The 22,942-nt window shown below is 42.3% G+C and overlaps 1 protein-coding gene across 3 annotated transcripts in view; it reads left to right on the forward strand.

Annotated features, from left to right (window-relative positions):
- The window catches only part of LOC308579257 (connector enhancer of kinase suppressor of ras 2-like), a 314,404-nt gene that overhangs the window by 226,259 nt on the left and 65,203 nt on the right, over nt 1–22,942 (forward strand). For all 3 annotated transcript variants that reach the window (XM_081180125.1, XM_081180123.1, XM_081180124.1), the window contains exon 14: nt 21,071–21,105. In XM_081180125.1, the coding sequence (XP_081036251.1) occupies nt 21,071–21,105 (35 nt within the window). The remainder of the gene's footprint in view (nt 1–21,070; nt 21,106–22,942) is intronic.

The raw sequence follows: 22,942 nt of genomic DNA on the forward strand, positions 1-22,942 counted from the left end.
CTTCACTTTTTGCAGCGAGGGAACCACCAGAAGGCCCTTTGAGCTGGACCTCAGTGTCCGCGCGGAACAACAACAATAACCCAGAACATTTTGTAGCATGAAAAGGTACAGGGTTTTCAGCAAGAAGCTCAGGGACATGCGTCAATTGGAAACTAAGCAGCAGTATGTCCTTGCCCAAACCTTTTACAAGCGCAAATGGTATTATTGAAAGCCAGATTGCGTCAAACGGCTTCGAATACCACCATGAGCAAAAATAATCATGAATGCACAATGAAAAGGACTTCTGGAAGGTCCTTGAGTTAAAAGATAGTTTATAAATACTTCTTAATAAATAACAGAGGTCAACCAGTTCTTGGGTCATCTTCTTATAAAATGTTCAACAAAGGATTGTGTTTCAGGACATTGGATGCATCCTTATTTGAGCACAGGTTTTTAATTGACAATATGAACCACCATGAAACCACGTCAGCTACTTGCACTAAAGTGTTTTTCAGCAAAGCTCAGGGTCTGGCATTTTATATTGACAGCAGTTACTAAGGGGAAATGCCTGCTAAAAAAGCCTGTGTATTCCAGCTGAGTTTCTTTTCAACCTGTCCTCGGCTCTTTCACAGTTGGGCATTTCTTGAAATTACTGTTTTCATTACAGCAGCCGTGAGAAATGTACGGTTGGTAGCCAAAACCAGGATGATAGCATAATAGGAGGGAAGCACTGAAGAAATAAAATTTACAGCAGTTGGTTAAGAGCAACTGTTGAGTGCATTTTGGAAATCATATTTTCTACCTTGCGCCCGGGGGGGGGGGTGAGTTTAAAATAGCAATTTAGGTAGATACATAGCATTGCAAGACTGAATTCGTGTCCATGGTGTTTCTGGTTTATTTGATCTAACCTGGCATATATTCTGCTTTGCCAGTAGCACTCAGGAAGTTTTGGCCTGTGTGGATTCAGACCTTGAGGGCTTTAAATGTACAGTGGTACCTCTGGTTACGTACTTAATTCGTTCCGGAGGTTTGTTCTTAACCTGAAACTGTTCTTAACCTGAAGCATCACTTTAGCTAATGGGGTCTCCCGCCGCCGCGCGATTCCTGTTCTCATCCTGAAGCAAAGTTCTTAACCCGAGGTACTATTTCTGGGTTAGTGGAGTCTGTAACCTGAAGCATATGTAACCTGAGGTACCACTGTATAGCAATGTAAAAAGCAAAATCAACCTCCCGTCTCAGGAGGTGAGAAAACCCCAGTCCCTGTCTTCCACCCAATCTTCTATTTTCTTACTTGCTTCTCGGCACATTTTGTGCTACATAGAAAGGTAAGCCTATTGACTGTGAAGTCATACAACATTTGTTTTCTGGATCATTAGAGCGGCATTCCTCAGACTGCCACTGGCTCATGCTTTCTGGGTGTGAGGAGCAAAACAAAGGTTTCATTTCACTTTTAATTTATGTACTGCCTTTCTGTACTGCGATACACAAGGCGGTTTGCAGCAATAAAATACACAACAAAGACAATACATCTTATAATAACCTGGTCCAATACAAAAAGGTCACAATAAAATGAAACTTTAAAGTGGAACGACATAACAAATAAAGTAATATTCAATTATCTATTGGACTATAATAGTACACAGCAAAATTAACTCTCGGAATGTCGGCAAATACTAACTAAACAAGAATTCACTCTTAACAATTAACAAAAAAAAATTACTAAACTATGATTAATAAATATAACTACAAGTAACAATGCATAAAATTCCACAGTACATTTAAAAAACCATGTAAAAGGATCCATTTGAGAAACAAAGGCACACAACTTATAAAATTACTATTTTTTAAACCCCTGAATTCCTCTTCTCCCTTCCCAGCTGCTTCTACTGTTCTTGAAGTCATGGCTAGGAGAGGCTAATTGCTCAGCTGGACTTGACTGAGGGTGGGGGAGCGAGGCTCTTCCCCCCTTCTTTGCACTTCCTTGCTGAGGAAGCTGACTTCTGCTGAATTATTTTAGAGTGTTTCTATAGTCTCTCTTGTACTGTGCTGGATCCTCTATGCATCTCCACAAATGCCAGTCCCCTGGAGTGTGTTAGGCTTCCTTCCCTGGAGACGTACAGTAGCAGTAGAGCCTGAAGGCTGAGTGCAGAGGAAAGGCATGGTTTTGAGGGTGGAGGATAGAAATGCATGGAAGAGGGTTGCCTAATAGTGATAAGTGAACTCCCCTAACATTAGCAGAGTTTGGGGCTGGAAACTATAAGTAAAATTGGAGAATGTTTGCAGGGGGGACAGGACTGTGCATCAGATGTGCATTGAATGTGCTTTAAATGCATGGTGCAGATAAACTCTCAAGAGCGCATAACAATGTCCCACTGCTTCTCTTCCCCCCCCTCACTACAGATGTGCATCTTGGGAGAGGGGGAGTGGCTAATGGAGGGATCCAGTACCCCACCCCTATCTACATAGGAGCCAACTCCTAGGGGCCAAGGTCCCTTGGCCCCCTCCCAATAAAATATTTGAGGGGACTGGGACTCCCCAAAGTTGATGGGCATTGCCATGTTGCATGCACAATGTCATGTGATCAATTATGTGAGCCAGGGCTTACCTGCCCCTCCCATATTTTATTCAAGTTGGCACCCCTGCCTATTTATATCCAAATCAGCCGTCCTCTGTGATTTTTAGATGCAAAGACCTAGATTCCTACAACCAGGCCTACCATCTTAACTTTTGCTTGGCCCTTAGTTCTGCCAGCGTGCCAATGAAATAGGGCTGTTCATTCCAGTTCAAGTGCTTTAATTAAGATTCGCGCACACGGCGTAATTTATGCTACTGCTTCATTTCTTCCTCACAGCATGAGTTTGGAAGATTTGTTATATGCAAGTAGCTACTGGATGTATTAGACTTGGAGTAAAAAAAATAATACAAAACTGATAATTACACAGAACCATCTTTTAGAATAAATGTTTAGGAAGTGGTGTGGAATCGAAACCTAAAATTAAAACATGTGAAGCAATTTCATAAATTGCTTTAAGGATGCAAACTTTGCTTCATTAAATGGTGTCTTTAACTAATGCAATGTTGGCCGGATGCCCAGGTTTGATGCTGTTGTGCAACACTGGACTAACTGGAATATTAATATCAGGAGTCATGACCCTTTTCACTACAAGGTCGTAAAGGCAATTTAAAGGTCTTGCCATCTTTGCTAGGAAGGTGTGTGGAGGGGGGGGGGTTCCCTTGGTTTTACATCCTGCCCTAAATAGGACTAATAAATTTCATTTTGGAAAGCGTCACTGTAAAATACTACACCAAATTAAGTGAGGTCTAGCTGCTGCAATGCACTCTCAGGCCCCATCTTCACTATACGTTTAAAGCAGATTCATGCCACTTTGAATTGCCATGTCTCCCCTCAAAGGATCCTAGGGCATGGAATTCGTTAAGGGTGTTGTGAGTTGTTAAGAGACACCCCTGTTATCATGACAGAGCTACAATTCTCAGAGTGGATTAACAATGCTTCTTCTCTGCCAGGGAACTCTGAAAATTGTACGTCTGCGCAGGGAATGGTTGTGGGGAGGGGGTGTCTCCTGACAACTCAGCACCCTTAACAAATTACAGTCCCCATGATTATTTGGGGGAAGTTATGGCTGTTGAAGTGGTATGAAATTGCTTTGATGGAACGTGAAGATGGGGCATGCAACAAAAAGTTACTGTATGGAGTTTTCCTGTTCCAAGTTTTCAGCCAGCCAGTCATTCTGTCTTCAAGGATACTCCATTCCATGGTTTTCTGTTCCTTAGGAAGTCCTCCCAATGCACCTAAGTCTTCCTGTGCATGCTTCAAAGTCCTCAGGAATGCTAGAGTCAATAGAATTACCAGTGCTATACTAGGTGCTAGGCAAGGCCGTACGTACACAGCCTGAGGACATCTCACATAGAGCATGTCCCAGAAATAGCATGCGGTCTTCAGGCCAGACCAGCCCTCACCTTTCAAGGTAAGGCATAACATAGCCGGAGGACATTGCAACCTAGAAATAGTATGTCCCAGAAATAGCATGCTTCCCCAGGCCACTTCAGGACTCACCTGACATACTGTTTCTGGAATCAGCTTCCACATTTCGAGAAGGGGATCTGCGCAGAGCCTGTGGGGAACCTACAGCCCACAGAACTGCGGGGTCAACACATGGAGTCAGAACCAATATCAGTACCCATCATTCTTGGAATGTAAGAAGCTACCACGGGCTTATCTGGCAGCAGAGGTTGGGTCTAGAAAACTGCTCAGAATTGTAAATTTCCCACAAAGTCACACAGCATCACCCTGCAGGGCAAGGCGCATAATTCAAACTTTGGGCAGCTTCCCAGATACAGGCACTGCTCCCACATAAGCATTTTCCCAGGTAGGGGGAGCAGGTCATGAACTAAAGATGTGCTTTGCCAGGATGGGTGGACATCCTCAAATGTTCCCCCACTGCTGTCCAATAAATGCCTGGCTCTGCTTGCTTTGGGGATGGGAGGAAATTTCAATTCATTCGACATTTAAAAACTAAGATATTTAATTCACACTTTCCAAAACAATGCACAAACCAAAGCACAGCTATCCTTCAAAATTCACATTTTTGCAACATCGTCCTCCCACCAAGCGACACGCAGGGAAATGCATAAATTGATGGGGGGGGGGGACACAAAACGACACATCGTACTAGGGATCATTGCTTGGCAAAAATGGGGGATATTACACAAAATTGCATAAAAGAGTATGGATATTAGAACAAATCAGCACTAAAATACTGGCAAATTTTCATGAGGACTTTAAAAACAAAAGGTTGCAGACTGATAATGGAAATTCCGAGGAAGATTGAGGAAAGGAGGAAGTGAAATGGACAGGTTTGCCCACTCCTACTCATTTCTTGCCCTTTCTTGGAAACTTGTGCCTCCCTTCCGGGCTTAGTATTGTTGAGTTGGAAGGGACCACGAGGGTCATCTAGTCCAACACCCTCCAATGCAGGAATCTTTTGCCCAACGCAGGGCTTGAACCCAAGACCTTGAGCTTAAGAGTCTTGCTCTGAGCTATCCTGCACGCATTTTGTGCCCATCCTGGGGTTGGGGGTGAGGGCATTCCCACACAGTGTGTGAACAACTCTTTTCTTGTGCCAGTGGAGATTTGGGACACTTGTCAGACTTCAGTCTCAAATCACTGCCAGTATGCACCCATCAAACAAAATTTTTAAAGTTATTTGTACCTTGCTCCTGATATAGAATCAAAGCAACAAAACATGCGCTTCTTCTGAGTTCACCTTTTCTTTTCTCCCCTGCCCCTCTACCACCAACACCACCTTTGCCCTGTTGTTCACTTTCTTTCTTCCTTTTGCTCCTTTTCTGTTTTTTTTTTTTTTTTTCCTTCCCCAGCATGGAATTTAAGAATTGCAAAATGTTTGTTGCTGGAAGCAACATTCCTTCTTGTCTCCTCCCTCCCCACTATCCACTAGTGGGGGGAGAAACAAAATAACCTCAAAGGCAGCTTTTTATTTTTAGCCTAGCACACACACAAAATTCTGCACGTCTCTGTTGTATCTTATGATGGGTTTAGCGTCAGCTTACTGAACTCGAGAGATAAGTTAAGCCTTCTGGCATTGAAATTGCTGCTGGGTGAAAGGGGGAAATGCTTAGGATGAAGGATCTCTAATTTTCAAAGCTTGAAAAAGAAATAGAAATGTTTTTGTGTGGTGTGTGGAAAAAGTGAATAGAGTACAACAGCATCAGTGATGAAGATGGGACCACTTTACATCTGTAGCTCAATAAATCGCTTATCTTGATACTCTGCATGCAGTGTTGGAGAACCAGAGATGCATGACTGGGAAAACAGCCTCGCAGAAGCCTAGCTCACTATAAGCATTGCTGTTCCAGTTAATATTCTAGACCCCATTCAGATGATCAGGGACTTCCATTATTATTATTACTACTGTTGTTATTGTTGTTTACCCTCCTCCCTAAGGTCCATGGGAAAGGTAGGTTGTGTGTGTGTGTGTGTGTGTGTGTGTGTGTGTGTGTGTGTGTAAACCTTTACTTTTGCATAATGAATGTAACGGTTGAGAGTTTGTAGAGAATTTGTAGAGATTCCGTTGTTCCCAGAACCTTTCTTTGCTTTTGCATCATAAACACAACTGTTTGAGTTACAGCATCTTGTAGAGAATCACAGCCCTTCACCATCTGAGAAAAGAAGCAGGTTTGAAATCTGATGTGGATCTCCTTGATCTCCTAATCTCGCAAGGCAAATTTCAATAGGCAGGGGCTCCTTTCACATTAGTGCAATTAACTACAAACATAAGCTGAGGCCTTCTGTGATTTACAGATCAAAAGCCTTCTGCTCAGATCTGATATCAAAAGGTCTATTTAACCTCATGAAGCTCATTGCCCAATTAAATTAAAACCAAGCTTCAGTCTTGCCACTGTGAAAGCCAAGGGGATTGGTTGTAATGAAGTTTCAGGTTGTAGTGGATAGGCAGGCAGAGATAGGTGGGCAGACACACAGACTTCTGTTATAGACAAACAGTCAGATATAGATAAAAACTCATTCATCATTAATATTTTGATTCTATTTTTGTGGCTAGATGGCAAAACTCCATGCTCTGGAGTATGAGGGAGGCACATTTCTCAGTCTGACTATTAGGATGTAGAACAGGCATGGGGAACCTCAGACTCAGGAGTTGAATGTGACTCCATCTAATTCTTTCCATTCCCCAACCCCCAACTTCACCTTTCACCAGCCCCACACCTTACCCTCGTCAGGGGCTTTTGCCTGCATGAAATGTGTCCTTTTTTCTGCCAGAACTCACTGGATCTCAGTTCTGGCACCTCTCAGGTAGGCGCATTGCCATTATAAAAGAACAAAGTTCAGGGTAAGTTCTAGCACCTCATTGTCTCTGTCTTAATGCCTACCATGGCAGGTGGCCCTCAGAGGTTTCACCATGAGAAAATATGGCCTTCAAGCTTTAAAAGGTATCCACCCCTGGTGTAGAATAAACCCCACCAACAATTGTAATAAATTTCAAAAAATCGAATGTCACTGCTACCATATTTACAAGCAAAGGTGAACTATTAGCACTGTTTATTCCACCTGTTGAGTAGACAGCTGAGCCCATGATGGTTGTGATATTTATTTTTTCCTTATTCATGCCCAGCACTGCCTGGGAGCTTTTAAAAATCAAAATATGTAGTTTTTAAATGAACTGTGTAATTTGTGAGTTTTCACCTGTTGCACCAAAAATTGGGTGAAGTCACACCAAAGTCACATTTTGGTCTACCATCTTGTTTCAAAATGGCAGCTGATGTCCAAACATCAGGGAAAACTGATGCCTCCACCTTGGAAAACTTGTGTGCTGAGTTTGGTGAAGATACCTTGAAAGGAAGCCAAACCTATAGAGGGCAAACAGGCAAACTGACAAACTACTTTCCAAAATGCACAGTAGATATGTTTATTTCATTCTGTCCCAAGGAGGCCCCTCTTCCACTGTATCCTCAGAGCAACCCTGTGAGGTGGGTTGGGCTGATTAAGTGATTGGCCAAAGGCTAATGGGATTCATGGCCGAGTGGGGATTTGAATCTGGGTCTTTCCCATGCCTAGTCTGATGCTCTGACCATTACACCATGCTGTCTCTACAGAATTTCATGTCGCCTAATCTTTGTTTACTGTACCTTGGGTTCCATTTATCATTAAAAACATAAGATAATAATCTTATTTATTGCACTCTCTCTAACAGCTAATATCCCTTATCTCTGTGATGAAAATTAAAGGGTTCTTGAAGTACAAAATGCATTTTTATGTTATGAAGGCAGTGATTCCTTCATTGCAGAGTAAAAGAAACAGAACCACCACCACCCCAACCCCCCCACACCTTCTTGACTAAGCCCTGCTAAAGTCTCAAGAGCATCTATTAAGCCCTTTCAGAGAGTACAGCTTTCCTGCGAAAGCTGCTAATTTGACCAGCCAAGGGGTGGATTTATTTTTTCTAGCAATGGTGCAGATGGACATTTGTCCATCATTCTAATGCATGCTCCCAATCTTTCACAGGAAGGGCATCCTCAGAGATGGCAGGGTATAATTCACTTCCTGTATTTAGATTAATTGTAAGCAAGAAAGTTTCCAGTTAGGGCCAGCTGTGCTGGGAGCATTACAGTGCAGTCCTGTATTTTTGCATTGCAGTAAAACCTGGCACATGTCTCTTCTGTGAGCATGTAGAGGTTTGCACCCTCTGTCTGTCTGTCTGTCATCTATCTTCTTGCCCACTCTTTAGCCAAAAAGGCTCCCAGAACAGCTTGCAAAAATTTCCAGTGCCTGCCCTTTGAGCATGGACAGGGAACCTGTGGCTCTTCAGGTGCTTCTTCAGCTGGCATAGTCAATAGCCAATGGTTTAACAATGAATTCCTCTTCCCAGGGAATTCTGGGAATTACAGCTCTGTGGGGGAAACAGGGCATCCTAACAATTCTCAGCATGCTCAACAAACTATAAGTCTCAGGATTCTTTGGGGAAAGACAAGACTGTTTAAAGTGGTTTGATACTGCTTTAAATGTGCAGTGTGGATGGGGCCTTAGAATGCATTCTCCGAAAGGCTGTCTTTGCAGTTAAGGAACAGTGCATACCCTCCAACATTTCTCCAATGAAAATAGGGATGTCCCATTCCATAACAATAATTTTACTATTTATACCCCACACATCTTTCTTGGTTGCCCCAGCCACTCTGGGCAGCTGTCAACATATATAAAAACATAATAAAACTTTGCGAGTCAGATAACTTCACGCCTTGCAACATTTCCCCAATGAAAATAGGGACATTCTAAGAAAAAGTGGGACATTCCAGGATCAAATCAGAAACTGAGACAGCTTCTCTAAATCAGGGACGTCCCTGGAAAATAGGGACCCTTGGAGGGTCTGACAATGAATGTGTGTGTTAAGTGACCCTGAATATACATTCTTGCTTATTTGTTTTATGTGTTAAACTGACTAAGCTTCTGAATATAACAAGTTCCTTCCTGGATCAGACCAAGGTTGGCCTAGACCAGTAGTAGGTGGTTCACCAGAAAATGTCATATATCCCGGCAGGACACCGTGGTATTATCTCCGGTGGCATATGTGTACTTTTCTCGCTCTTCTTCGTCCTCTGTTATTGATCACATTAATGAATTTCATTTGATTCTGACGAAGATAATATGTCAGTCTATTTTTGGACGACTGGGTTTTGTTCATAAGCTACTGGAATATTAAATTTTGAACAGAATGTAGGCCCATAAATTACGGCTGTAATATGACCTGAAATGTATGTGATTGAATTTTAAGATTTGATAAAGCTGTACTCAAATGCAGCAAGAGAAAGAATTTAGTCTCTGGTTTAGTTTGGGGGGAAGAAAGGGAATGGTCGTAGCCTTCCTCTGTGCTCTTGTTGAAATGGGTGTGCACAGTTGCTGTGCGGTGAGCTTGGGACCTGGACAAAGAACTTGCATTCCCACCTTTTCTTCCATCCCTTTATGCCTTCCCCACCCTTGCTGGCCAACTCACATACAACTTTAGGACTGGGATAGGGAACCTATGGTCCTTTAGTTATTGCTCACTTCTCACATGTTCTGACCCTGGGCCAGGCCATACTAGCTGGGGCCAAGTTTACAGCACTCCTCCTTTTTTTGTAGACCCAATAGGAAATTCTAAAAAATAAACTGCTTCATCATTGGACACAGGGAGTGGAGAGAGTTAAACCACCCAAATGGGACACATTTGTCAATGTCTAAAATTAATAACGTGAGAATGGAGAGGCCGATGAGAAGAACATCGTTTAGCCTCTAAATATGAATAAATTATAGGCCAGAGACAGAACTGAGTGATGAGGCTCCTCTCTTCAAAGGCTGTTTTACTGGAATGGTTTTGCTTCCAGTCCACCATCATTTAGAAGAATATCAGGGTGTTTCATTCATATTTTAATATTGCACTGTTATAAAAAAGTTACAGTATTCATGGCTGAAGTTTTCATTGCAACCTTTGAAAAGAAACAAGCATATGCATACTGAAGTGGACTCTACAGCACAAAAACTGATGCCACAAAAAAACATGTAAGACATTTAGGACCCCCAAACTACTGAATAGGGATGTCAGAGAATTCCATCAAAAACAGAAATGGGAGTTGAAATTCCAAAACTTATTATTGGTTTCATATCTGGAATGTAAATCAATCCAACAAATACAATTGGTATTTTGCTACTTTCAGTCTGCAAATGAAGCATAATTGATTACTCTTTCTTTCCATTTGCATTGCATTTTCTCTGCATTGAACTGAATGGGATGGGGCAATGTAGTGACAATGTAGGTTATGTAATTTACATATTTTTTGCAATTAATAACATAAAAATTGTCACAGTGAATAATGACACAAATAATGCCATTTTGGGTGGAAGATGAACTCTAGTAGGACAGAAACAGTGCTGCATGTGACAGATACAGGGCAGAAAAGGGAAAGATGTCTTCTTCCTTCCCTACTACTGAATGGGCAGTGAGCATGCTCTGTGGGCATGGAATGGTGGCTGATAGCTGTGGGGGTGGAAGGTGGGCATGGAATGAAGTGGCTGGAATCCTGGAAAGCAGGCACTCACAATGGAGTATTTTGTTGCTTTGTCGTGTTTCTTTTTTTGTCCTTTTCCTAAAATGAAAGCTTTGCCCGAGAATTTTATATTCGTAGCCAGCTTACACCTTGTCAGCGAGCATTAGTGTAACCGCTCGAGACAGTCATATCTTTTCTCTTCCTTGGGCAAGGATGTGTTATCGATGTTGTGGAAGCATTTATATCCCTGGTCGGCAACTAGTTTTGCTGGAGACTGCTTGTGTGGCTATGTTGTCCTCTGGTTTGTTTACATACCGCTTTTTGGCCCCAAGATCAAAGTAAGGAATAGTGTATTAACACAAAATGAAGATACAACAGAAGTACATAAAGGAAAAACCAAGCACCCACTAATCACACTGGATATGCATTTGTGAGTTGCATTTGTGATCCCACCACTGACGAGGCTCTCTAGCACAGTGTTTCCCAACCTTGGGCCTCCAGCTGTTTTTGAACTACAATTCCCATCATCCCTGACCACTGGTCTTGCTAGCTAGGGATGATGGGAGTTGTAGTCCAAAAACAGCTGGAGGCCCAAGGTTGGGAAACACTGCTCTAGCATTCTACCTCTCTCTTAAAGTTGGGTTAACTCACAACTCTCTCACACATGCAATCCTTCCTTAATGCTTGAGCCTCTCACCTGTGAGCAAGCCCATTCACAACCAATCACCCACAGACAATGCTCTCAGCCTTGTCACACTCCAGAAGAGCAGCCACAGGGGCTGGTTCACTGGTGGTCACCCGCCACACCCAAATAATAGGCTCTGCTCCTAGAAACCAAGTAGAGCTGTGGCAAAGTTCATGCTTTTCACAAGCAGGACGACCTGACCAGATCTTCTGTCTCTTCCAAGAGAAGCAAGGTGGACAAGGAATGTTTGATCTGATGCAAAATACTCTGTTTTGGTTGTTTGCACAAAGGCTATGCATTCATGAATTGCATTCATCCTTTCACCATAGATGCAGCTTGGAGAGAAACCAGGTTGATTTACATATCTTCACCACCCATCTGCTTCAACCTCTCACCTAGGAGTGAGCTCATCCACAATCACACACCCCTCGTGCACCAAGGTCACACACATCCCCCTCCTCTCTGTGTACTGCTGCCTAGAGCCCTTTGCCAACTCCACTGCTCATTCACATCTCTCATTTCCCTATTGGGCTGCCAAACTGCCAGATAACACTGCTTGGGTGGATGAATGTGGTCCATTGTAAGGGGCTTTGTCCAGTTGCTGACCCCTAATTTATGTAGAGCTCAGGATTTTATATACAGTTACAGGTGCCACATAATACTCATTCCACAGTTCTAAGGGATTGATCTTTTAGTTTGACAAACTTTGGTACTGCCTGCCTATTGATATCAGCCAGATGCTTGCTTAAAACATTTTTGTTTAGACAAGCCTACCCAAACATGTAGAAGTTGCATGAGTTTTATTCCTTTTTAGCTATTGTTGATTTCAGTCATCTTTTGAATGTTTTAAATTCCTGTTTTTATTGGTAATTTCACTGTTTTATTTCATGTTTTTCTTACACTTTTCTAACAACCATGTGGTCACTACATATTGTTAAATAAAAGGAAAAATATTGTCCATGTTACCCTCCCATCAACAGTCAGCATTCTCTAGCCATTAACCAAACCTAGTTCTCATTGGGCTATTGTTTTTTGAGGAAGGTAAGGGATTCTTCCTTTGCATTTTGTTTCCAAAAATTTAGTGTATTTCTGCAAATCTCAGGGTTCCCTCAAAGTTGGTTAACTTCTCTTTTTTGTTCATGGGGTTGTACTTCTTTGGTTACACAAGCAATTATTAGAAATAGCAGCCTGCTGGGCAGAAAGGAGGGGTAGGGTGGGCACACCCACATTTTGCTGCAATCTTGCCCATCACTGACTTTGGCTCTACCCATAGTCAGCATGCACCCTTGACAGATTACCTGAAAAGTGTGTGCTGTCAATAGAAATCATTTGGCCCACCCTTGCGGTTCAACATCAAAACATGGTCTTTGCAGCATTTCTGCAATGATGCCAGCTTTATGTTGATTGCACTATTTTAATTATGCTTATATTTCTATGCACTGCACTGACTTCCCACAATCATTTATACCATAGTCTGGTGCCAGAGTTGAAGCAATAGATTTCTCCACAGGAGGTTGTTGCAAGTGTTGTTGTATGCAAGCAGAATTTAAAAGCATGTATATCAAAGGTGTCAGCTCCCAAGCAAAGATTACCCATGTCCTTTGATCCCTAGACAGTTTTTGAATCACACAGGCAGCACACCTCAGGGAGGCGGTTGGGAGGAGAGAGAGAAGGAGAGTGTGTTTGTGTGACCTTGGTAGATTTTGTGTTGATTCACATGCAAAATGATCAAGAGTTCCGGCTTGAACTCGGAAACCCTATTGAATGTTAAGCTAGAAAATAATGACATGACCTGTAACGTTTGTGTGATAACACCCTGCTGATGAGAAACATATTCCAGACACATTTCTGCTCTGCAAAGGAGACTGGACATTTGCCTCTGTCCTCTTAGATGTATTAGAGACATGACAAGAGGAATAATTAAGAAAAATGGAGGCTGGTACAGCCACAGCAGAATCGCTCCCAGGAGAAATCCTTCAACCCTTCCAAGGTAAAGCATTAAAGTTGGAAGATTAATGATGCTGGTCAGCACCTAGCTCTAATAGATAGAGTACCACAAATTCTTACATGGAGCACCCATAGTATTGAACAAGCATCTTTCTTGATGATGATGGGTTGCAGTGCCTGTCAGGAATATTCAAACCATTCCTGGCTGCATGAATTGCTGTGTGTGTGTGTAAGAGAGAGGGAGCCGATAGTTAGCTATTCAAAATTGTTTTGAATCATAAAAGCGTAAATGGGTGCAGACCTCATATTGAAAATGGCAACATTCAGAAAGCAGTGGGAGAATATTTCAAACACTCTATCACTGACCTAAATGAACTTCAAAAGGAGAATTCGCTAAAGAATTGGCCAGTTGGGATGTATCACTTAAATTTGGTTCTATTCATTTAGGACTAGATAAACACCATGGTTTTGTATTAGCACTATGGGTATGAAAATTAGGACAGCAAAGCTGAGTAGATTGTGCTGGTGAATAAGAAGCCAGGGTTGCCCCCACTCCCCCATCAAATAAGGCAAAAATCCATTCTCTCATAACATTAGAAAGCATTTCCTTGACACATTTTCTTCCCAGGAAGCCAATGGATTTTAAAGCAGAGGTTAGCTTTGAAAGTTTCAACATGTCAGGAGTCTCATAGGCATCAAATTGATGTGAGTGAAATTGGATGAGTGATCATTCACACCGTAGTTTCAGAGAACAAGATGAGAAAAAGCTGTTGATTCATTTGTTAGGCAAGCAGAAGGGGGGCAACTGGCAGGTTAAACTGGTCGCACAACAATCTGAGTAATGAATACAAAGTGAATAATTTTTGTGTATTTTCTGTAGAACATGGATGGGGAAACTGTTGTCCTCCAAATGTTGTTCGGCTACAGGATCCCCATCCGTGCTGTATGTCGGGCCTAGGCTGGAAGCCTCCTGTTGGTGCAAAATGTGGTGGCTAATTTATGAGGTCATACTACCAGCATATAGCTCCAGTACTTAACCAATTGCAATGGTTGCCCATATGCTTCTGGGCCAAGTTCAGACCTCTTGATTTAATTTGCATGTCCCTTGATAATATGGGTCCAGGAATTCGAATAATAGAATCACAGGATTGTAGAGTTGGAAGGGACCCCAGGTATCTAGTCCAACCCCCTGCAATGCAGGAATCTCAACTAGGTGGCCTTCCAACCTCTGCTTAAAAACTTCCAAGGATGAGAGTCCACCACCTTGAGTCTGTTCCACTGTTGAACAGCTCTCACTGAACTGCAGGTGGCATCTTCTTAGGGAAGTATCTTTGAGCCCTGGACTGACTCCATCTGCCAGGCTGGCCATTGGATCCTCTTGGACAGGAACTCCCTGTTCTAGGTGAGCCTTGCTCTTGAGCAACAAGGTCTTCTTGAGCTCTGGTGTGTGCCTGTATTCTTGATTAGCCTTCAGTGCTGACTAGGGGTGAGGGAGAAATTAAAGTAAGTCCAAAAGCCACATCTGGCCACATCAGGGGAGTGCAACCCCATCCAGAGAACTCCATCTCCCAGACATAAGAACTTGGGGTGCATAATACCTCTGTCTTTCCAGGATTCAGCTTCCCTTTTTTTTAAAAAAAGAAAGAAATCCATATATTGCTTTTTCTTTTGGGGGGATGAAACATTGCCGAGTATATTATCTGAACCAGATAGGGTTTCTCTCCCCACCCCTTCCCTTTTCTTTTCACAGTGAAATTGCTATGAGGCAGCAGCGGATAATCCTATTTGATCAGATTGCAATGTCTGACTGTCAGAGTTTCATGGAAATCCCTTCTCATCGTTACAAAAGTAATCTGATCTAATATGCGTGCATTTACAATCACGCAGTTATCTTTGAGATTGAGAAGAAAATGCAGGGTGCTGGTTAAATTTTCTCCCTGTTTTCCCAGGGATCCAGAATGGTTTGCAAAGCCTGCTGCCGAGCTGCCTCTTTCGCCCTCTCTGCTTTAAACTGCTAATCTCGCAGGGGTGTCATCACTGGAAGGTGGGAACTCTCAGAAGCAAGCACCCCTTCTTCATTACTCAATCCTTCAAGTCACCTCTGCCCCAATTTCCCCTCCCTCAAGGCTCTGAAATTTACCTTGTGGGGGGCATTCAACACAAGGATTTCCACTTGCACCACTGGACCCCCTCCCTTCCCAAAGTCTGCACACATCATGCACTCTCCCCAGATCTGCTCCAGAGGGTTGGGCAAGGCCCTAGAAGTTCCTAGTCTTTTGGATGTATTTCCTGGGGCCCTGAGCAAGCATGCTCTGATCCCTGCCTCAACCTTTGATTCTCCTCCCTTCCAACTCCCAGACCACAAGGCTGGGAGAGGGGTAAAGGTGCAAAGTCCAGTGTGCGCAGAAACACTCACTTGGCAGTCTGAAGGCCTTCACACCAGATGTCTCTTAAAGCAGGTGTGTCTGCTTGGGAGGAGGGAGATGTCCCAGAAGACACAGCTGTAAACAGTGACCCAGCAGATGACCAGGGAGTTGAGTAGGAGGTCGGGGGTGGGGAGCCACTGGCTCTTGGGCCAATCTTGGCCCACCATGGGGTCCAATTCCACTTCCCCCAAACACACCCACTTGCCAGTCAGCTATCATCACTTTATGATGAGTGGAGTAGGTTCAATTCAATTTTGCATTGGCTATGTCTGCCAGTTATCCACAGAAGCAGGATTTTAACCTCCCACTCATCACAGGGTGGCCCACCAGGCAAAATGTTCCACACCTGTTCCTGCTCAAAGTTATAGTCCAAACTGAAACCATAGTTTGGGTCCTAAATTGTGGTTTTCACAATCTGGTTTTGCAAGATGCACTGTATTGAGATTAAATGTATTAATGCCTGGACTAAAGAATGCAACCTGTTACTCAGCCAGGAATACCACATGGGATGAGACCTTCAAAGCTGCTTGAATCCAGAGAGGTGCTCTTACTAATTATCTTATATGCATCTATTTTCACCCTCAGCTTGCTAAACACTTTAGCAGAGGCTGTTCGTTTTGTATAGGCATTTTGACTGTCTCTCCGGCAGATGCCTCCAAATTAATACAGCTCGTGAATTGCAAATTAATGGCTGCAATACATGAAGTGCTCTGTGTCGTCAGCCCATTAATATGATATCAGGAGGTAATGTCAAAAAATGATTATAATTAAGGGCCTTGGTGTAGAAATCTTGAAGGACGGTGGTGCTTGCCATTCCTTTAGATTCAGCAGCACTACTTGAATGATGAAGTACTCCTCAAGCTAAGTGGGGTTTTCTGTGTCAACCCTTCATTAATTAAATATCAATTTCATAGATTTTGTTAAATAACATATTAGTAATCAGGCTAAATTGATATTTATCACCACTACAACATAGCTTTCATTGCAGAGTAATTAAATCTGATGACCAGTATCAGATATGTACCCCCCTTCCTTTTAACTTTTGTGTGTGCCAAAAAAAGAGGTGAAATAATTTAAAATGTCAGCCATAAACAAACACAAAACTGTTGGTTTCAAGGTGCAAAATTGAGGTCCTCTTCATGTCAAGTCCATCACTACCACCACCTTCTGGAGTCCATTTCACAGTCAAACAGCTCTTGCTATCAGAAACATTCTTCCTAACATTCAGTCAGAATCTTCCGTCTTATGATTTGAATCCATTAGTTCTAGTCCTACTCTCCAGAGCAGCAGAAAACAAGCTTGTGCTCCATCTTCCCTTCAGATATTTGAAAACAGCTATCATATCACCTCTCAGTCTTCTCTTCCCCAGGTTAAACACACACAGCTCCCTCAACCACTCCTCATAAGGCTTGTTTTACCAAACCCTGTTGTTTTCAAGACACAGTGTTGAAACCCAAATACAGCCCCATTGGTGTACAAGGTTGGCTTGCTTATAACCTATGGTGTCTTGTTTTAGGATCGCACAAAGGTAGAAAGCACTGGGAAATTTCACATGGATAGACAGCATTGTTCTATGTGGTATAAATGTGGGTTTGTGTAAGAAAGAAATGTTACAAGTTGGAGTGCTCTTCATCAAGATGTCCTGCTCCATCATTCCCCCTCCTGGCTGCAGTAGAGGAGGCATGGGGGTGGGGTTGCCAAGGAAGGTGGCAGATCCAGAAGTTATTAAAGTTACTGAATCTCTGGTGCCTAGCATTAACCCATTGCACCTGCAAACTGATCCCACCCTGAACTAAAAATTGAATAACAATTTGAACGAGTGTATGTTGCCTCAGAAGAAGACAAGCTTCTTGCCCAGAGCTGTTGTGCTACCAAAAAGAAAGAAAGACTTTGGTTAACCCCTATGATACAAGCTATTTTTAAGAAGAGCTTGTTTGAGCAGGGCAGACATTTGTGGTGCAATCATCTTTTATCTCTTTAGTTTCACTTATTGGAGTGTCCCAGAGAGGAGTCTCTGCAGACTCTTTTGTTCAGCAGCAGGAATCCTTTCTAGTTTTCAAAAAGAAAAAAGGTAGTGGAATTGAAATTGTGGTCTTCACAACCCATGATATCCAGTGGGTCACCACCCAACCTGTTGTGAAATGGGGGCTTGGTACTTCCACATGATCAAGCCTAAGAGTTGGTGATTGTGTAGAAGAGCAAGGAAGAATAGGGAAATGGGAAGAAATACAATTATTGAAATGTTTAAAACAAGGTTAAATTTGGCCTTTAAAAAAATTGTGTGTGTGTGTGTATACACACTAAATATTCTCAATCCCCAAAGGATTCAGATCCCAGTTTTGTATTTATTGACTGTAGCTGTGATACCCTTTTTTTATACATTCATAAATCTTTGGATAAACCTAATAAATAAGGAAAACTGGGGAACATTTGTGGCAAGTCCAGTGGCATATTCTATTTCTAGCATGGCTGTGAGTAATGGCTATGTAAATGTTTCGTGAATGGTGCTGTTGAAATGGCGAATGGAGCAACTGATGTGTGGTTGAATTGTGAGTTAAGTAAACTTTTAAAATAATAATTTTCCTTAGATATAAAAGCATTCCTGAATGTTAATATTTGGAGAGTTTTAATTCATTGCAGTTTATTTATGCTTTTGTATGTCATTGTATCTGGAGAGGGGGGGTGTGCCTGTGTGTTTGTGTGCACCTACTGAGAAGATCCATTAAAAAGCAACTGTACCAAAAAGAATTACCATGAAAATGAGAAATGTTTAGAAAGGGGGCCAAATTTTGTCCTCGCTCAGGGTGCCATATTACCAAAGTCTGCCCCTGACTTTCTGCATTCTGAGCAAAAAAGGGAATGTGATGTTGATGTTTACATGATTTTACATTCAGGCAATAAACATATCTAATATACTTTGTGGCAGGGGGAAGCTTGCTTACAATCTGTTATGCTTGCCGCTCTTAAATGGAACCCACATGAATATTTGAAACCCTGCCTTTCCTCAGCAAGCTCAAAGTGGTTAACCATTTGTCTCATGCTACAGGGGCACTAAACTTCTACTTGCTAGTGGTGTAGTAGCACATTTTGAGGGCCAGGGGCCTTGGCAGTCCTGCAGCAAAGAACCCAAGGAGAGTCCAAAAAACAGAGACACCTGTACTGATCCATTATTACCATATTTTTTGCTGTATAAGAGTCACTTTTTCCCTCCTAAAAAGTAAGGGGAAATGTGTGTGCGTCTTATGGAGCGAATTCAGGCTGCGCAGCTATCACAGAAGCCAGAACAGCAAGAGGGATTGCTGCTTTCACTGCGCAGTGATCCCTCTTGCTGTTCTGGCTTCTGAGATTCAGAATATTTTTTTTCTTGTTTTCCTTCTCCAAACACTAGGTGCGTCTTGTGGTCTGGTGTGTCTTATAGAGCGAAAAATACGGTATTTTATATACACACACGTGTACACATCAAAGAGCAGTGGTGCACAGAACAATACTCAAGTTCTTAGAATCTGCATAACTTCAATTCTATGCATCATTTCCTGGTTCCAGAGGTTTGACTTGTAAAACACAGTGAGCTTTTAACAAAAGATACTCAGCCAGCAGAAATGCAGCTTTAAGCTGGGAATGCCAGCAATCTTGTGAAAAAGATTTAAACTGTGAGTATGAAGGAGGAACTCTATGGGGTAGGGGGAGGAAAGATGTATTGACCCTCTGCTTGATTATTTCCCTCCTTCTCTGCCTTACTGTGCACTGGTTTTTCTCCAGTTGAAAACCTCAATTAGCACTTTGTTCACTTGCCAGAGCAAGGAGGGTCCATAAGCTATCTGGTGCTCCAGCAGATGGCAACCCAGAGCTGAGCTCCCCCTCCACTGTATTATTGCAGGGAAGACATCAGAAATTCCCTTGCATAATTCCAGAAATATTTCTAGGATTGTGCACAATGCTTCTCAGCCATATGCCCCACTCAACATTAACTAACTGCAACAGCTATTACACACGAGAATCTTATGATATTGAAAACACATCTTGGGGCGGGGGAACAAAGCGCCTTACCATTCACTGTTGTGACTGCTAACAGCTGACTTGCAAAAGTCCCAGGGTGCAGTTTTAAAATGGTTCACACATTTCCCCAGTGTTTGCAAATAGACAAATGGTATGACAATTTTTAGAGCATGTCTGCCTGGGCTTTCAAGCTGTTTGACTGGCTTCAAAATCTATATCGTTTTCCTGCATGCTTAACTTTGAAAGGGGCAGGGGGAAACATTTTCCTAATTTGAAAAACAAACAAACACCCCACACTTTTTACATTGTCTGTGGACACCTAAAATGTTTTACAAATTGTTTTCCTCCCAGAAGACTCTCCCTGACACAGTTTCCTCTGCTTACCTGTTCCAAAGTTGGCTACTCTAACTAAATTCCTCTAGCAAGGGAGACTGGTGCATGGAAGCAATCACATATGGCCGATACAGATGCAAACTTGCACCTGAGTATACATACACATTCACATTGCATTGTTCATAGAGGCCACATGGTTGGGTGAATTCCTTGAGTTGATGGGGACACACATCCACATCTAGGGTTCTTTGAATGTTCACTACTCAGTTTTTTAGCCTTCTACTAATTACGGTAGTCCCTTCCCTATAGCAATGAGAATGATCCTGAGCATTCCGTGACGCCAAAAGCATCTCAGGTGGTGTCTGGACAAGATCACAGACAGACAACCAGGTGGCAAACAAAAGCCAGTTTTAGGGCCAAACTAGACAAAACGTGTGTGTGTGTAATTAATAATAATAATAATAGGAGGGACTGTGGGAAGAAGAGGGCCAGATTCATAGTCATAGAGTTGGAAGGGACCACAAGGATCATCTAGTCAAACCCCCTGCTATGCAGGAATCTTTTGCCTAAGGTGGGACTTGAACCCGCAACACTGAGATTAAGAATCTCTTTAGACCAAAATTGTGATACTGGGAAGGTTAATCCTCCATAGTACCATTTCCCTGACAAGAAATGCTCCCCAACCCCTGGAGGTATAATCTGCCATTATGAGTGTGTGTGTGTGTGTGTGTGTGTGTGTGTGTACAAACCTAGTGTGTGTATCTACTAAAAATTGTAAGAGAGCCAGTGTACAGATCGACCTTTTGCTGAATTTATTGAAAATTATTTATACCAGATTAAAAACGAAAATGAAACGGTCCCCAAAGCATTTCCATTACATCTCTGGTTATTCTACATTATGCGGTCAGTATTTCATTTTTCGTGTAAAATCATTGTTCAGAGTGGGTGCAACTTTTCAGCTTCCTTCCTGTTAGAACAGCCGTGGTGGTGGTTTGGGGTTTGTTCTGCTTCCTTGTTTTCTTGGAGATAATGTAACTTTGATCATATTCGGGAACTCTTTCATTCTTCTCAGTTAACCCGAAATGCTAAACGTCACTCTCTTCTTCTTCTTTTCTCCTCTTCCTTTCTGCAGAGAGCAGGAGAGGCAGTCGGTGGTGATTCTGAAAGGTAACTATTCTTTGCCTTCTTACTAATCAAATTGTAATTAGAGAGTTGCTGCCCTAACTGAGCTTCAAAAATGTGCTTGTGATTTTCAGTTCCTTGCAAACTTTGCACTTTGTAAAAGGTAGCCCTGCATAGTTTGTCAAATAGCATGTAGCCAATAATGAGCAGCATTAAAAAACCTCTCTGAAGTGGGCCATTAAAGATTACATGAGAAAGAGATGGACGCTGGAGATTGACCATTTTTAGTCATCTTCACTTTTTTTGGTAATTTAATTTTAAAACAAATATATATAATGGATTTTTAACATGGAGCAAATATTCATTTATTCTGATCTTTGCATCACACCTGACATTTTAAAAAAATAAAAAATACGGTTTTATCAAATGCTAGTCTGTGCAAAATAGTCTCATTGAAAATAATGGACATGACTTACATAGCTCCATTAGTTTCAGTGGGTTTGCCCTGAGTGTAACTTAGTTGGATGCATCCTTTCATTTTTTCAAAGATGTTTACAACATGGGATGTGCCAGCTACATGTTTGAACAATTTTTTCTTTCCTTGTTTTAACGTCCAGTGACGAACCATTTGCTTCCTCCCCTCCCCACACCTCTTTCTGACTATTTTTGCTTGCTTTTAACAACATCTGCAACTGGTCATGATGTAAATGCATTTAAGGTTTTAAAAGTATTTCACAAACAGACCTAGGGGCTGTTTCCCTTGAATTGCTGTGGTGGCTACTGGACTGTTAAGCTTTAAAGCAGAGCTTGGCATATTCATGGAGGTTAAGGCTATCAACAGCAACTAGTCACAATGGTTGTGTACTGCCTCCAGCCTCAGAAGCAGTCTGTCTCTGAATACTGGTTGCTGGGAATCACAAGCACTTAAGATCCTGGTGGGCCACTGGGAGCACAGAATGTGCCACTGTTCTGAACCAGTAAGGGTTTTCTTATGTTCTTATGGGAGGCTGGCCACTTCCCATAAGTCTTTTTTTAATAAAATTTGGGTCGGGGGTTATTTATTTTTTTACTGCTCTTGAGAGACAAGAAAGCCTGTGCTCCAGTATTATTTTGGCACTAATCCTGGGCTAGTATCCAGAATCTTTTAAATGAGGGAGAGAAGGGGCGAAATCTCATACATGACATGGAAACGGAAGAAAGCTTCATTGTTAAGGGCGATGCTTAGTATTCATCATGTGCATCTCTTTGAAGTACTTTACGTATATAATCTTAATAAACATTACAAAAGCCCTGTAAAGTAAGTCCATAGATGCCAGAAGTGGTGGAGAGAGCGCTAAAGACTAAAGAAGGAAGAGGACTCTTATGCTCTAATCCTGCTTGCGAGCGTCCAGTCTGGCACTGTGAAAATAAGATGCTGGACTGGATGGGCCATTGGCCTGATCCAGCAGGCTCTTCTTACCTCCTTATGTTAAGATTGACTCATGCCATCAAAGGATACATAATTGAGCTGATATTTGGCCCATGGAAGTCTACGTAATAACCTGTAACTTAAAGTGAATGAAATAGGTCAAGGGGCTTTTATAGAAGTGTAAAGTTAGCTAGTTCAGGGGCATCCAGCATTTATGGGCAGCTGCCAAGCCCCACAGAAGGTGTATGTGTCTTCACTGATTTTATTTATTTCTTATTCTATATCTATCCCACCATTTTCCTCCAAAGAGCTCAAAGTGGCTTACGTGGTTCTCCCCCTCCCTGTGTATCCCCTCACAACAACCCTGTGAAGTAAGTTAAACTGGGAGTTAGTGATCATCCAGTGAGCTTTATGATCAAGTGCTGGGTTTGAACCCTAGTCTCCCAGGTCCTAGCCCAACACTCTAACCACTCT

This window comes from Podarcis bocagei (assembly GCF_964188305.1).
Source record: "Podarcis bocagei genome assembly, chromosome: Z".
Taxonomy (NCBI): Eukaryota; Metazoa; Chordata; class Lepidosauria; order Squamata; family Lacertidae; genus Podarcis; species Podarcis bocagei.